General features: G+C 45.1%; 1 protein-coding gene across 1 annotated transcript in view; it reads left to right on the plus strand.

Moving 5' to 3' along the window:
• Positions 1-12418, plus strand: part of BCL7C (BAF chromatin remodeling complex subunit BCL7C) — a 47231-nt gene extending 34813 nt beyond the window's left edge. The window contains exon 6 of the mRNA XM_053894348.1: positions 3644-12418. Within this exon, the coding sequence (XP_053750323.1) occupies positions 3644-3844 (201 nt within the window). The 3' untranslated portion in view covers positions 3845-12418. The remainder of the gene's footprint in view (positions 1-3643) is intronic.
• Positions 12419-13135: the final 717 nt, after the last annotated feature.

Here is a 13135-nt window from a genome sequence, read left to right on the forward strand (position 1 = left end):
TCACATGCTTTACTGAGTCAGCCAGGCACCCCAAGATTAAGGATTTTAAGCCACAGTATCATTATTATAATTAATTTTTAAAAATTGTTTAAATGTTTATTTACTTTTGAGAGAGAGAGAGAGAAAGTGTGCAAGAGAGAGCAGGAGAGGGGCAGAGAGAGAGGGAGACACAGAATCCACAGAGCCCAACGCTGGGCTTGAACTTGTGAACCACAAGATCATGACCTGAGCCAAAGTCAGACGCGTAACCAACTGAGCCATCCAGGTGCCCCTACAACTAAATTTTTTTAATGTTTATTTATTTTTGAGAGGGGGTCCAGAGAGAGAGGGGGACAGAGGATCCCAAGCAGGCTCTGTGCTGACAGCAGAGCCTGATGTGGGGCTCAGACCCACAAATCATGAGATAATGACCTGAGCTGAAGTTGATGCCTAATCTACTGAGACACCCAGGTGCCCCTACAACTAAAATTTTCTTTAAATGCTTATTTATTTATTTTTGAGAGAGAGAAAGAGAGAAGGAAGATGAGCGGGGGAAAGGCAGAGATAGGGAGATAGAGAATCACAAGCAGGCTCCTGGCTGTCAGTGCAGAGCCTGACATGGGGCTCTAATGCACGAACCACAAGAGCTGAAATCAAGAGTTGGATGCTTAACTGACTGAGCCACCCAGGCATCCCACAACTATAATTTTTTATAATCATTCCTTAATATTGACTATCCAGTATATTCCAATTTTTCAGTTTGAAAATGTCCCATAAATGCCAACTAAAATTTTTCCAGTTTGAATCAGAATCCAAATAAGATCTGATACATGTAACTGATTTTTATACAGATATGAATTTTTGAACCTTGATGTCTTTCTCAGAGATGGTACATTCAATTTTGGTATGGCCATTAATACCTGAGCTATTGTCCTTTCATTATGATGTATTGACCTGGTCTGTTGGCACTAATAAAATCCGTTATTAACTTATAATTGGTAAGATGGCCAAAGTTTCACAAATACCCGTCTGTGCCCTTCCCCTGACAGAGGATCTCAAACCTGACTACACATTAGAATTTGGGAATCTTTTTTTTTTTTTTTTTTTTTTTTGGTTGTGATAAAATACACATAACATAAAGTTTATCATTTAACCATTTTTAAGTGGACAGTTCTGTAGCGTTAAGTACATTCACCTTGTTGTGAAACCATCACCACTATCCATCTCCAGAACTCTTTTCATCCTGCAAAACTGAAACTCTGTATACATTAAACAATAGCTCCTCTCTCCCCTTTACCCCCAGCCCTCCTGGCCACCACCACTGCACTTTCTGACTCTGAATTTGACTACTCTAGGTACCTCCTATAAGTGGAATCATACAGAACTTGTTGTTTTGTGACTGGCTTATTTCATGTAATATAATATATTCATGGTCCGTCCATGTCGTAGCATGTGTTGAATTTCCTTCCTTTTTAAGTCTGGGTACCATTGTCTATAATATCCCATGTTTATTTATCCATTCATCCATCCATTGATACTGGGTTGCTTCCATCCCTTGACTATTGCAAATAATGCTACTATGAACACAGGTGTTCAAACATTTCTTTCCTTAAGATTGTGTTTTTGGGCTGCCTGGGGGGCTCAGTCAGTTAAACATCCGACTCTTGATTTCGGCTCAGGTCATGATCTCATACTTCATGAGACTGAGCTGTTAGCGAAGAGCCCAGTGAGGGGCTCCATCTCATGCACCGTGAGATCATGACCTGAGCCGAAATCAAGAGTTGGACACTTGGCCAACTGAGCCACTTAGGTGTCCCTGCTGCCTCTTTTTCGAGGGCCTGCCATACTGTTTTCCACAGTGGCACCATTTTACTTTTACACCAACAGCATACGAGGGTTTCAAAATCTTCATATCTTCACCAACATTTGTCATTTTCTGTGTTGTTGTTTTTTTATAGCACCCATCCAAACAAGTGTGATTTTTGTGGTTTTGTGGCTTTCTCACTGTGGTTCTGGTTTGCATTTCTCTAATAGTGATGGTGAGCATATCCTCATGTGCTTATTAGCCATTTTTGGTATTCTTTGGAGAAATGTCTGTTCAAGTCCTTTGCCCATTTTCAATTGATTTGTTACTTTTATTGTTGTTAATTTGTGAGAGTTCTTTGTTCTGAATATTAATCCCTTATTTATTATAGAATCTGGGGATCTTTTGTGATGGGACCTATAGCTTGATATTTTTGAGAGCTCCTCAGGTTGAGAACTATTTCCTTAGGAGATGAGGTAACAAATAAATTTAAGTTATTTCTCATCAACAAATGGGTACATCATCATCTCAGAACAGTGCTGACATCTCCTTCTACCTGGCTACTACATGTATTTATCAGTGCTGTTCAGTCATGGTAATCCTGCTTTTCCCAGGGTCACTGGGCTCACAGTTCCCTGGATCTATCCTTCCCTCCTTGCACAGATAGAAATGAGTTCATATTTATGCCTTATAAATAGGAGTAGAGGAATAGGGGTACCTGGGTGGCTCACTCAGTTAAGCATCCAACTCTTGATTTCAGCTCAAGTCATGATCTCATTGTCGTGAGATCAAGCCGCACATCGGGTTCTGCACTGGGTGTGGAGCCTGCTGAAGATTCTTTCTCTCTCCTCCTCCTCCCTCTACCCAATGTGCTTGCTCTCTCTAAAAAGAGAGAGAGTGAGAGAGAAAAGAAAAGAAGTAGAGGAATAATGCAAGTAACAAAATACCACATTCACACTCTCCTATTTATAACAATCATCAAAATTCTACATCTCTATTCTCACACCTTTGTTGTACAACTACCTATAGTATAGTATAGTATACTTATAGTACAACTAACTACCTTTTTGAAGATTTTATGTTAACTTAATACTTTTGAGTAGTTTAGGGACTCACAGCCTTTCTCAGACATTTCCCTGAAGCATAATGATTGTTATATATTTTAGGTGCTCAAACACTTACAGCTTTGACAGTAGTAGTCCATTCACTAAAAGCATATTTGTCTTTGTAACACTACCCCTGGCATCCTTGAAAATATCCTTATTATCTGGCATCAACAGGATGCTGGGAGACCCATTCTGATTTTTCTTGTCTAAGAAATGGAATCAGCTACCCCCAAGGACTCCGGTTATTTTAATGGTAAATAATATAAGGCACCAATATCTGGGCGTTAGGGATATCCACGATAGTTAGTCGGCGGGGGGGGGGGGTGGTGGTGACAGAGTTGGAAACATTTTTGTTTAAGGCACAAGTTTACATCTGATCAGTGATTTAACATATCACTGCTGTGCCCTGCCATCCTGATGGTCTGTAGACCCCCTGATCACACTGACAGTCCTTTGAGTCTGCCTTTACCACTATCCCCACCTTACAGCGGAACAAACAGACACAAGACGTTATGACACTTACCTAAAATCACACCACAACTAATTGTAGAGCTGCCCAGCTCTGTCAGATTTCACCCGCCCGGTTCTCACAAGGCCCTGCCTCAACCTCCACCTGCCATCAGAAACACACAACTTTGTCATTTGCAAAGATTTTCCACCAGGTTGCCCCGTTTAAGAATCCAAGCCAGGGTTTTCCTAGTCTTGGGTAGAGGGAGGAGAAAACACTACCCAGATTCTTGTTTTCCCCCTGCAGGATTCGGGAGTGAGAATGACCAGAAGAGCCCTCCACGAGAAAGGTCTGAAGACCGAGCCCCTCAGGAGGCTCCTTCCCAGGAGAGGCCTCCGGACAAACGCCAGGCCCAGTTCCACGGTGCTGCCGGACACCAGAGCTCCCGGGGGAGGAAGCAAGGCCCCGAGGGCACCCAGGACGATCCCCCAGGGGAAGGGGAGGTGAGCCGGCTCCGCAGGCAAGGCGAGGCCTTTGGGTCTCTCTTGGCCGCCCCGTGCCCCGGGGGTGGAAAGAGCCTCCCGGCCCTACAGCCAACGTGGGACCTTCGGCGGCGAGCCGCCCTAGCCTGTCCCAAACCTAAGGTCACAGCACCCATCTTGCTCGCTAATGACCCTCGCAACAGTGAGCGAGCCCACCGGCACCGCAAGTGTCAAGCGGGCTTGGGCACAACTCAGACCACACCCAGCACCTGAGGACACTTCGCCGCCAGAGGCCCAGGCCGCGCTGGGGTGCGGGGTGGGCGCCGGGGCGCAGTGCCCACCTCCTCTGGCACCAGCGCCTCCACCCTGTGTCCGCCGGCCTCCGGCCTCCCGCGACACCCGGCCAGGCCCCGCGAGGCCCACGCTGGCGCGGAGACCCTAAAACCCCCTCCGCCCGCCACCGTACCCCCATCTACCCCAAGGCCTATCCCCACCCCTACCCCAAACCCCACCTCCCCCACCTTCACTCCACCTCCCCACCTCCCCAGCCCCGTCCACCGGCAGGCCCACGGATGCCAAACCTGCGGCAAGGTTACCTCAAGCGCCAGAGGACATGCCTCAAGAGCTCCTAGCCAGTGCCAACCTCGCCAGTCTCCTGGGAACCCACATGGGACAGAGGCCTTTCTGCCCTGGTGCCCGCCTTACAGCCTGCAGAAAGGCGTCCTGGGCCAGGGGGGTGGGCCCAGAGCCCTGGAAAATCCCCACCTGGAGAAGGCCCTGAGCACATGGGCCCTGTGAGTGGTTCCAAGGGCTTTCACCAAGCTCTTCTCTCCCAACTCCACTGCTGGGCCTGTCATATTAGGGAATAACGTCTCGCGTTTATTGAGAGCTTACTCTGTGCCAGGCATTGTGATTTACAGCGATTATCACATTTAATCCTCACAATATCCCAGTGACACTGGTGTTCTCATTATCAGCATTTTACAGATGGAGAAACTAAGTCTCAGAGAGGTTAAGGGACCTGCCCAAAGTCACACAGCCAGTATGTGGCAGGACCAGCATACAGACCCAGGTCTGCCCGCCTGCTTCCACAGGCGGCCTTGCTGCACCACTTCTGCTGGCGCAAGAGTTAAGGGTGCAGGTTTGACAGGGCATTCATTTGTGGAGCATACATTTTTTTCTCATGGTAATTAAATAAAACACTTTTTATGCTAAAATGAGCAGATACTCTCTGGAATGAAATTAACATTTACACCAATGATTGAGATGAAACTTGAGACTCCAGATTTTTCACACTAAGGCCAATGCTTCAGGCTCTGCCCATGGATCCTGAAGTAACCTCTTCTAAGACCTCTGCCTTTAGAGGGATGTTGGCCAAGGAAGCTCTACTCCAGGACCTGCTCCTGGGCAGAGCCTTCCTGGAAGCCAAAAGATGGCCACTCCATAGTTTGCCATCCCACTGAACTGCTTGGGAAGTTCATGCAGTTCCCCTGGGCTAAGATTTCCGATTTCCCAACAGATATTAATCTTCAGGATTTGGAAGTGAAAAATTGGAATTCTTGGAAATTCCTGAAATCATGTTATTCTGTATTTTCATAACTTTGCATATATTTTTAATAAGAGTAGTTACAAAAAACTGTAGGCTACAGCAAATATTCAAAAACCAGAAAATACCAACTACCCAACACAACTGGGTAGTATTTGAATAACAAATGTTTAAATCTTCAGCAAGATAACTGTATTACACAGAAGCAGGTGTTGAAATTGCCAATTTGAGGACTCGTTTCCAAAACTTGCTTCTTGGAACATCATTCCTAGGATTTGCATGAGATACATGATGCATGTAAACAGATTTAATATTCTATTTGTGAGAATGACTGTTTACAGCAGACGGGGCCACAGATACACTTGTAATGTGGCAACGGCTATGAAAAAGAATGATCAGAACCACTTTTCTCCTATTTAGTGCTTCTAACCCAAGTTCCCAACATGTCTCCCTTAACCTGGGATGCCGTTTATCAGCATTTCCTTCTCTTGCTTTCTACTTCATGTCAGTGGATTCCCTCAAACCAGGAATGCCTCTGTATTTATTGTTAAGCACGAATTCTCACAAGAGAGTTATAACACTTTTTCCTGTTTTCCCAATCTCTTGACTGATTTTTGTTGGGATTCGGAAAAACATAAATTTCCCGGAAAACACCAGGAAGGACTTCCTGCCCAGATATACTATTCTGGGCTGAACAGGATTGGCAAGGCAAGTCTGTTACAGAAATAATTACTGAGGATATCATCAGACCCAGTCACTGATACTTCCTGCTTTCAGGGGCCTCAGAGCCAGAAGATCCAATTGTGGATCTCAGCTCTCCCAGTTCCTGACTGTGAGACTTTGGGCAAGTCACTTTAACTCTCTGAGTTTCAATTTAATGAGTAGAATGGTGCCTGGAAATAATAATGCGTGTTTTGTGAGGCGGTATTGTAGAAAGGTTAAAAGTGTGGCTTTAGAGTCAGATGGGCTGAGGTTTAAATTCATTTACTTACTACCTCTTTGATTTGAGGCAAGTGCTAACCACTCAGAACCCCATTTTTCTCCTCTGTAAAATGGAAAAACGGAGCCCACTTCACAGGATTTGGGTGAGTTTAAATGAGAGCACATACGTAAATGCTTCACACAGTGTAAATGCTGGATAAACGTGGGCCAGTATAGTTATTATCTGCTGTATCTACCTCACAGGGCCATTGTGAGGATGAAAGGGAGGTCGTGTTGTGGGGTTGCTTTCCAAGCTGTGAAGTGGTGTCCACATGTTTGTCTTTCCTTCAGAGATAGGATGGTCAGAAGCTCCTTGGCAGACATTAGAGCTATCTCCAAGTAAGGGGCCTGGGAATACTTACCGATCCCCACAGAAGGTAGCAGTGTTGAGGAAGAGGTGTCACCATGGTTACCTGGAAAACAGGGTTTAGCTGCAATCAAGTAGGCGAACTCTGGCATCGTCTGACTTGGGGCACACTTGGGGGACAGTGGAAAAGATGATTGTCAAAAGATGCTCGGAGAAAGGACTGTGTTAGATGGAGCCTGCACACTATAGGTTTGTTTAATAGGGATTGAATCAGGGGCAGGGGGCGTGGTGGAATAGGGAGTGGTGAGGGGGCTCTTTGACTATTGTCTGAAGCCCTGTTATTGCCTAAACCTAGAAAACAATCCTATTAGCTGGAACCGGTGCATCCTGCTCCTGCTGTGCGTGCACCTATGATGTTCATTCCTCCCTAGACTACAGACCAAACACGATCAAAGCGCTTTCCAGAGATGAGCTCAGGTAATCCTGACAGCAGCCCCGTAAAGTAAATACTAGCACTACTCCCATTTTGCAGACAGGGGCTTGGAGTCTGGGAAAGTGAAGACCATTGCCCAAGGTCATATAGCCTATTTGTTGTTGAGTCAAGATTCAGACAAGAGTCCAAGCCCTTAGCGCCCACCAGGCCACCTCAACTCACGAGCTGCCAGATGCCGAGCTTGAACAAGGAAAAAGGAAACACAAATGTATGGAGTTGAGCACCTAACTGGCCTCCTCTCTTGCCTTCTGTGACCTCTCTCTCTCTCTCTCTCTCTCTTTCTCTCTCTCTCTTTCTTTCTCTCCCAATATTATTCCTATTTAACATAAGTCTCCTCCTGAGTCTCCCTTCCTCCTTACCATGGCCTCTTAGTTTCAAGTACTGGTGTAGCAATCGAGAAGCCAAGAAGCCTTCCTAGACAAAGCCTCATGAATCCATTCCTGGAGCTAGAGGCGGACCGTAGAGTGTGTTCTGTGAGAGCTGCCAACAATTTGGGAGTAAACTTGGAGGGTGGAAGTTAATCAACTGGCTCCTAAGTACCCAGCAGTGTGCCAAGTCCAGTAGCAGGGGTGGAGGATACATTCAGGGGTGAAACAGGCAGGATCCCTGGCTTTAGGGAGCTTTCGGGCTACTAGAGAAGATGGGCATTAGGAATCCTCCCAAAATGTGAATTCTTGCAAACTGTGATAAGTATCATGAAGGAAAAGTTCAGGGAGCTATGAAAGAATATAATGCCTAATGGTTGGAGTGGGTGGTCAAAGGCCATTTTGAGAAATGATAATTATTGTACCCCTGAGAACTGAGTTGAGGGAAGAAAATTCCATATTGAGGCAATAGTAAGTGCAGGCACGAAGACCCAGAGGTGGGCAGGAACTTGGTATGTTGGGGAAACTGAAAGGCAGCCATGTTGATGGAGCGGAGTATGCTGGCCATGATAAGAGTGGTCAAGTTAAGACTGGACAGGCTGGCTAGGGGTGATGACAGGTGCCTTGTAGGCCATGGTAAGGACACTGGGTTTTTTGGTTCAACTTTTTATTTGGAAATAATTTCAAAGTTACAGAAAAGTGAATAGTACAGTGGAGATCTGTCTGTCCTTTATCCTAATTTCATCTGTTAAAATTACTTGTTCTTTCTATATGTGGAATGTTACATGTGACTTTTATTCTGAACTATTTGAGAATAAGTTTTACACATCAAACACACACCCTTTACCCCCAGACAGTTACAATGTGTACAAGTACAGTAATCCACTAAATTTAACATTAATGCAATACAGTATCTCATTTACCACCCATTTTGTCAATGATCTCAATAATGTCCTTTACATAGCATTTTCCCTCTAGTCCAGGGTCCAGTCTAGAAATGAAGTAATGCATTCGGTTGTCCTTTCTCTTTAGTCTCCTTTAATCTGGAATAGTTAGCCTTTGTCTCTTATAACACTGACATTATGGAAAATTCAGTTTTCCCCTTCCTCATTTTGGGGTTTGTCTGCTGTTTCTTCATTACACATTCCTGCTAGAAGACGACATAAATGTTATTGTGTCTTTGTGGTATGACAACAAAAGGCACACACTGTCTCCTCCTCCTTGGTGATTGAAATTTTTGCCTGGTTAATTTACCGTTTGTCCCTCGTAACTGATATGTGATCAGGGAGATAGTTAAAACCCTGCAGATATCCTATTCCAGAGATTACTGAATAGATAAAATGTAACATCCACCGAGGCTTTTTGCCTGAAGCACATCAGTCTGTGTCCGGAGGGTTACAAAATGACTTCAGCTCTCTCTCCCCTTGACATTCTTCTGCCCATTTATTTCCGTATTTATTGTTAGCAAGGACTTTGGGGTTTCTACTATTTTCCAATAATTTTAGTTATTGACCTTAATTCTTTTGGTGCTCAAATTGTCCCAGATTTGGCCAGTGGGAGCCCCTTAAAACTAGAAGGCTGGGGACTTCTGGGTGGCTCAGTCGACCAAGCTTCCGACTCTTGATTTCTGCTCAGGTCATGATCTCACAGTTGGTGAGACCCAGTCCTGTGTCCAGTTCCGTGCTGATAGCTAAGAGCCTGCTTGGTATTCTCTCTCTCTCCCTCTCTCTGCCACTCCCCTGCTCTCTCTCACTCTCCCTCTCTCTCAAAATAAATGAATAAACATTAAAAAAAAAAAAACAACTAGAAGGCTAGGTTTTATCCCAGCGTCAGTGGAGTGACATTGTTCGATTTGCGTATTAGGCCCTGACTGTGTGTGAGAATGAATTCTAGGGGCACAAAGGAGGAAGAAAGGACACCTGGCAGGTGGCTCTTGTGTAGTCCAGGTAGGAGATGTGGCTTAGACCAGGGAACTAAGTTGGATGTTCAAGAAACTTTGGTGATAGAATTGGCAGGAACTAGCAGTGGAGGGCATGTGTAAGGAGTCATAGAGTTAATGACCGGAGCAGCTGGGTGGATGACAGAGATATTTACTGATATGGGGAGGACAAGCAGAGTAAGGGCGTCAGTTGGGGTATTTTATTTATTTTTTTACTTTTTTAAGAGAGAGAGAGCTGGAGTGAGGAAGAGGGACAGAGAGAGAAAGAGAGAGAGAAAGAGTGAGAATCCCAAGTAGGTTCCACACTCAGCAGGGAGCCTGAACCAGGGCTCAGTCCCATGACCCTAGGATCATGACCTGAGCCAAAACCAAGAGTCGGGCACTCAACTGACTGAGCCACCCAGGCTGCGCGGGATGGGTATTTTAGACAGCAGCTGAGTCTGAGATGTCTTTGACATCCAGGGCAAGATGTCAAGTAGTAATTGGATATATTGCTCTGGAGAGAAATCCAGACCAGAAGAAAATTCAGGAGTTGCCACATATGAATGATTTTGAAATCCATGGTCCTGGATGAAATGCTATAAGGGGAGAATATCTAGTGAGGAAAGAGAGGGGCCAGACTGGGAATCCTAAGAGAGTTCACTGTTTGGAGGCATGGGGTCGTGGTGGGGGGTGGGGGCGCATCACACAGAGCCTACAATGTCAAGCCAAATCCTGAGGCTATGGGGAACCATTAAGGGTTCTGAGTATGGGAATGAGTGACAGGGTATGATCTGAGTTTTAGGAAGATGATTCTGACAGCCAAGTAAAGATGATTTGGAGGGCCATGGCAGTGGCTAATGTTATGGTTCTTCCTAAATACTTTTTAAGGTTTATTCATTTTTCAGAGACAGAGAGAGGCAAAGCGTGACTGGGGGAGGGGCAGAGAGAGAGGGAGACACAGAATCCAAAGCAGGCTCCAGGCTCCAGGCTCTGAGCCATCAGCACAGAGCCTGACACGGGGCTCGAACTCAGGAGCCGTGAGATCATGACCTGAGCTGAAGTCGGATGCTTAACTGACTGAGCCACCCAGGCACCACTATGGTTCTTCCTAAAATAAATCTGCCATCCTCTGGCCACTGAAGATTGCTCAGATGGATCCCTGTGTCTGAAATGCCCTCTCCTTGTTCACCTGGGCACAAAAAAGATGATCAGCCATCTGCCTCAGCTGCACTTCTCAGCCTCCAGTAATATGACTGCAGCCCCCATCTCCCTGCTTCATTTTAGCTGGAGCTGCACAGATGGTTTCCGGGACCTTTTCTCAGCCAGCCACATCGTAGGTGGGAGTACACAGGAGCGGGTCTCTGAGGTTTGCGGGAATCTGGCCACTGTGATCCTCTGCCCTGGCATGCTTTGAGTTCAGGGTGGTCTCTGTCAACCATGCAACCTCCCATTCAAAGTACGTTGTCCCCTCCACACCCCTACCCGTGCTGAGGAAGACAAGTTTGAGTCTGGATGAACATCCTAGCGCATCCTTCACCTCCCAGGGGTGGTGCCGTACGATCCTGTCTAGAGGATGTCAACAGCCCACTGGAGACACAAATAAGCAAGGCAGAATTTTAAGAGACAAGAGGGAGGGACAGATGTTCCGGAAGTCCAGGAAAGCAAGATTGTTTCTGGTTGGAGAAATTAGGGAAGGTTCTCTGGAGAAGGTGGCATTTGAACTGGGCCTTGAGGACAGCGAGGACTATTTTCCATTTCACGAAGGAAATATTTGATTATTCAAGCAGGAAAGAAAAAAAGAATGAAAGCCCCCACTTCCTCATATTTTATTGACATTGTGCACACAATCGTTAATGGTTATGTAAATACCCCATTAGGCAGCTACTTTATAGTTAGTCCTCTTACTGTTGGAATAATTCATTTCCGGGCCTCAAGACATTGGCCTGGGGTCTGTGGCTGGGCAGTGGGGACAGAAGCAACTAGGGACCAAATGCAACTCAGGAATCAGTGCTTGAGCCCATCCACTCATTGTTTCATTCAGCAAACGTTTATTAACGACTCGCTAGTCCCAGGCCCTGAAGATACAAAGATGATCAGGACACAGTTCCTGTTCTAAAGACCTCAAGTCTAACAGAACAGGAGTCACAAGTGGAGGGAATTTATCGTAGAGCACGTGAAGATGCCACACTACACATTGTGTACAAGATGTGGTGCTGACATAGGCAAAGGAGCTGGGGTAACGGAAGCCTCGGCTATAGATGAGTATACCAGGCAGACCAGTGAGAAGTGCAGTGAGAAGGGGGAAGCTTGAGGACGGGTCAGAGGACCAAGTTCACTTGGAGCATGGCTGCATACTTCTGTGTCCACAGGCTGGAAGGCACGTCTCTCCTACTCTTAGGCTTCTGGGTGTTTGGGTTTTTTTTGTTTTCTATCTCAAATATTTCCTTTCCCCAATTTTTTTTTTTTTTGGGGGGGGGTACCTAGTTTTATGCTCTTTTCCAAAATCTCAACTTGTGTGCTGAATTCATTCATTTTATTTCTCTCCTCTTGACACTAAAAGCACTTAATGCTGTTAATTTTACCTCTGCGGATAGCTTGGACTGTATCCTGTTTTTAAAATTATTTTCTAAATAGTTTGTTTTTTACTCTTGATTTACTCCTTGTCCTAAGGGTGATTTGATATGCTATTGATGTTTTTCCATTTCTAAGTGGTGTGTTTTATATTATTGTTAGTTGTATTGCATTTTGATCAGAGACTGACTTTTAGAATTTCCACTTTTCAAAATTTACCAAAATATTCTCTGTAGCTTACTATTTATTGAATTTTGTCACTGTCCACGGAACTTGAATAGAAGGTATACTATTTGTTTTCAGGTTAAAACAATTTATATGTTCATATCCTCCATATCCTTATTTATTTTTGGATTACTTGTTCAGAAAATGTGTTAGCATATTTCCAATAAAACTGTTTCTCATGTTTCTCCTAGTATTATTCAATATTTTATTTCATGGATCTTTGTTGTTTAACACATGAGAAATTAAATTCTTTTATTGTTAATTGAATCTTTTAGAAAGTGAGGTTAAGAGCTCACATTCTGGAGTCAAGACCTCCTGGATTTAAACCCCAGCTCCACCGTTTATTAGCTTGGATTCCTTATCCAGAAAATGGAGATAACAATGGTAACTCCCTTATATAATTGTTGGATTAAAGGAGATGAACGCAAAGGATGGCACATGGTAAGTGTTGAGTAAAGCTAGAATTCGCTATTATGATCAGTGTTATTACCTCCTGGCTGACCGTTGCTGGCATTCGAAGCCTCTGCTGTGGAAGGAGAAGGGGTCTTGGAGAACCTCTTTCTTTTTCTCTAGTACACATTTGGTAAACAGAATGCCTCGTGTAGGACATTAGAAGTCATAATGAAAAACAGGAAGGGGAAAAAGCCAACAGCTAGCTTTGCAGCATGCAAACACGAAGTGACACCCTTTAGCTTTGATGGCGGGATCCCTGGGTCAGCCCGAGTATCAGCATGTGAGTGTTAGTGGCATGCTCCAGCTTCGCATGGGGGGAGACGAGGAAGAGAGAGAGGCCCACGCTTTCCCCAGATGTCATTTCAAACACCGTGTCCTCCACCTCAGATCCCCAGATCCCTTTCACCAGCACCGTGTGCCGGGATGCTCTATGTCTCTCTGCCGATGGCTTACA

The sequence above is a fragment of the Panthera pardus genome, unplaced genomic scaffold (genome assembly GCF_024362965.1).
Source record: "Panthera pardus isolate Hobbes unplaced genomic scaffold, ASM2436296v1 HiC_scaffold_5, whole genome shotgun sequence".
NCBI classification, from domain to species: domain Eukaryota; kingdom Metazoa; phylum Chordata; class Mammalia; order Carnivora; family Felidae; genus Panthera; species Panthera pardus.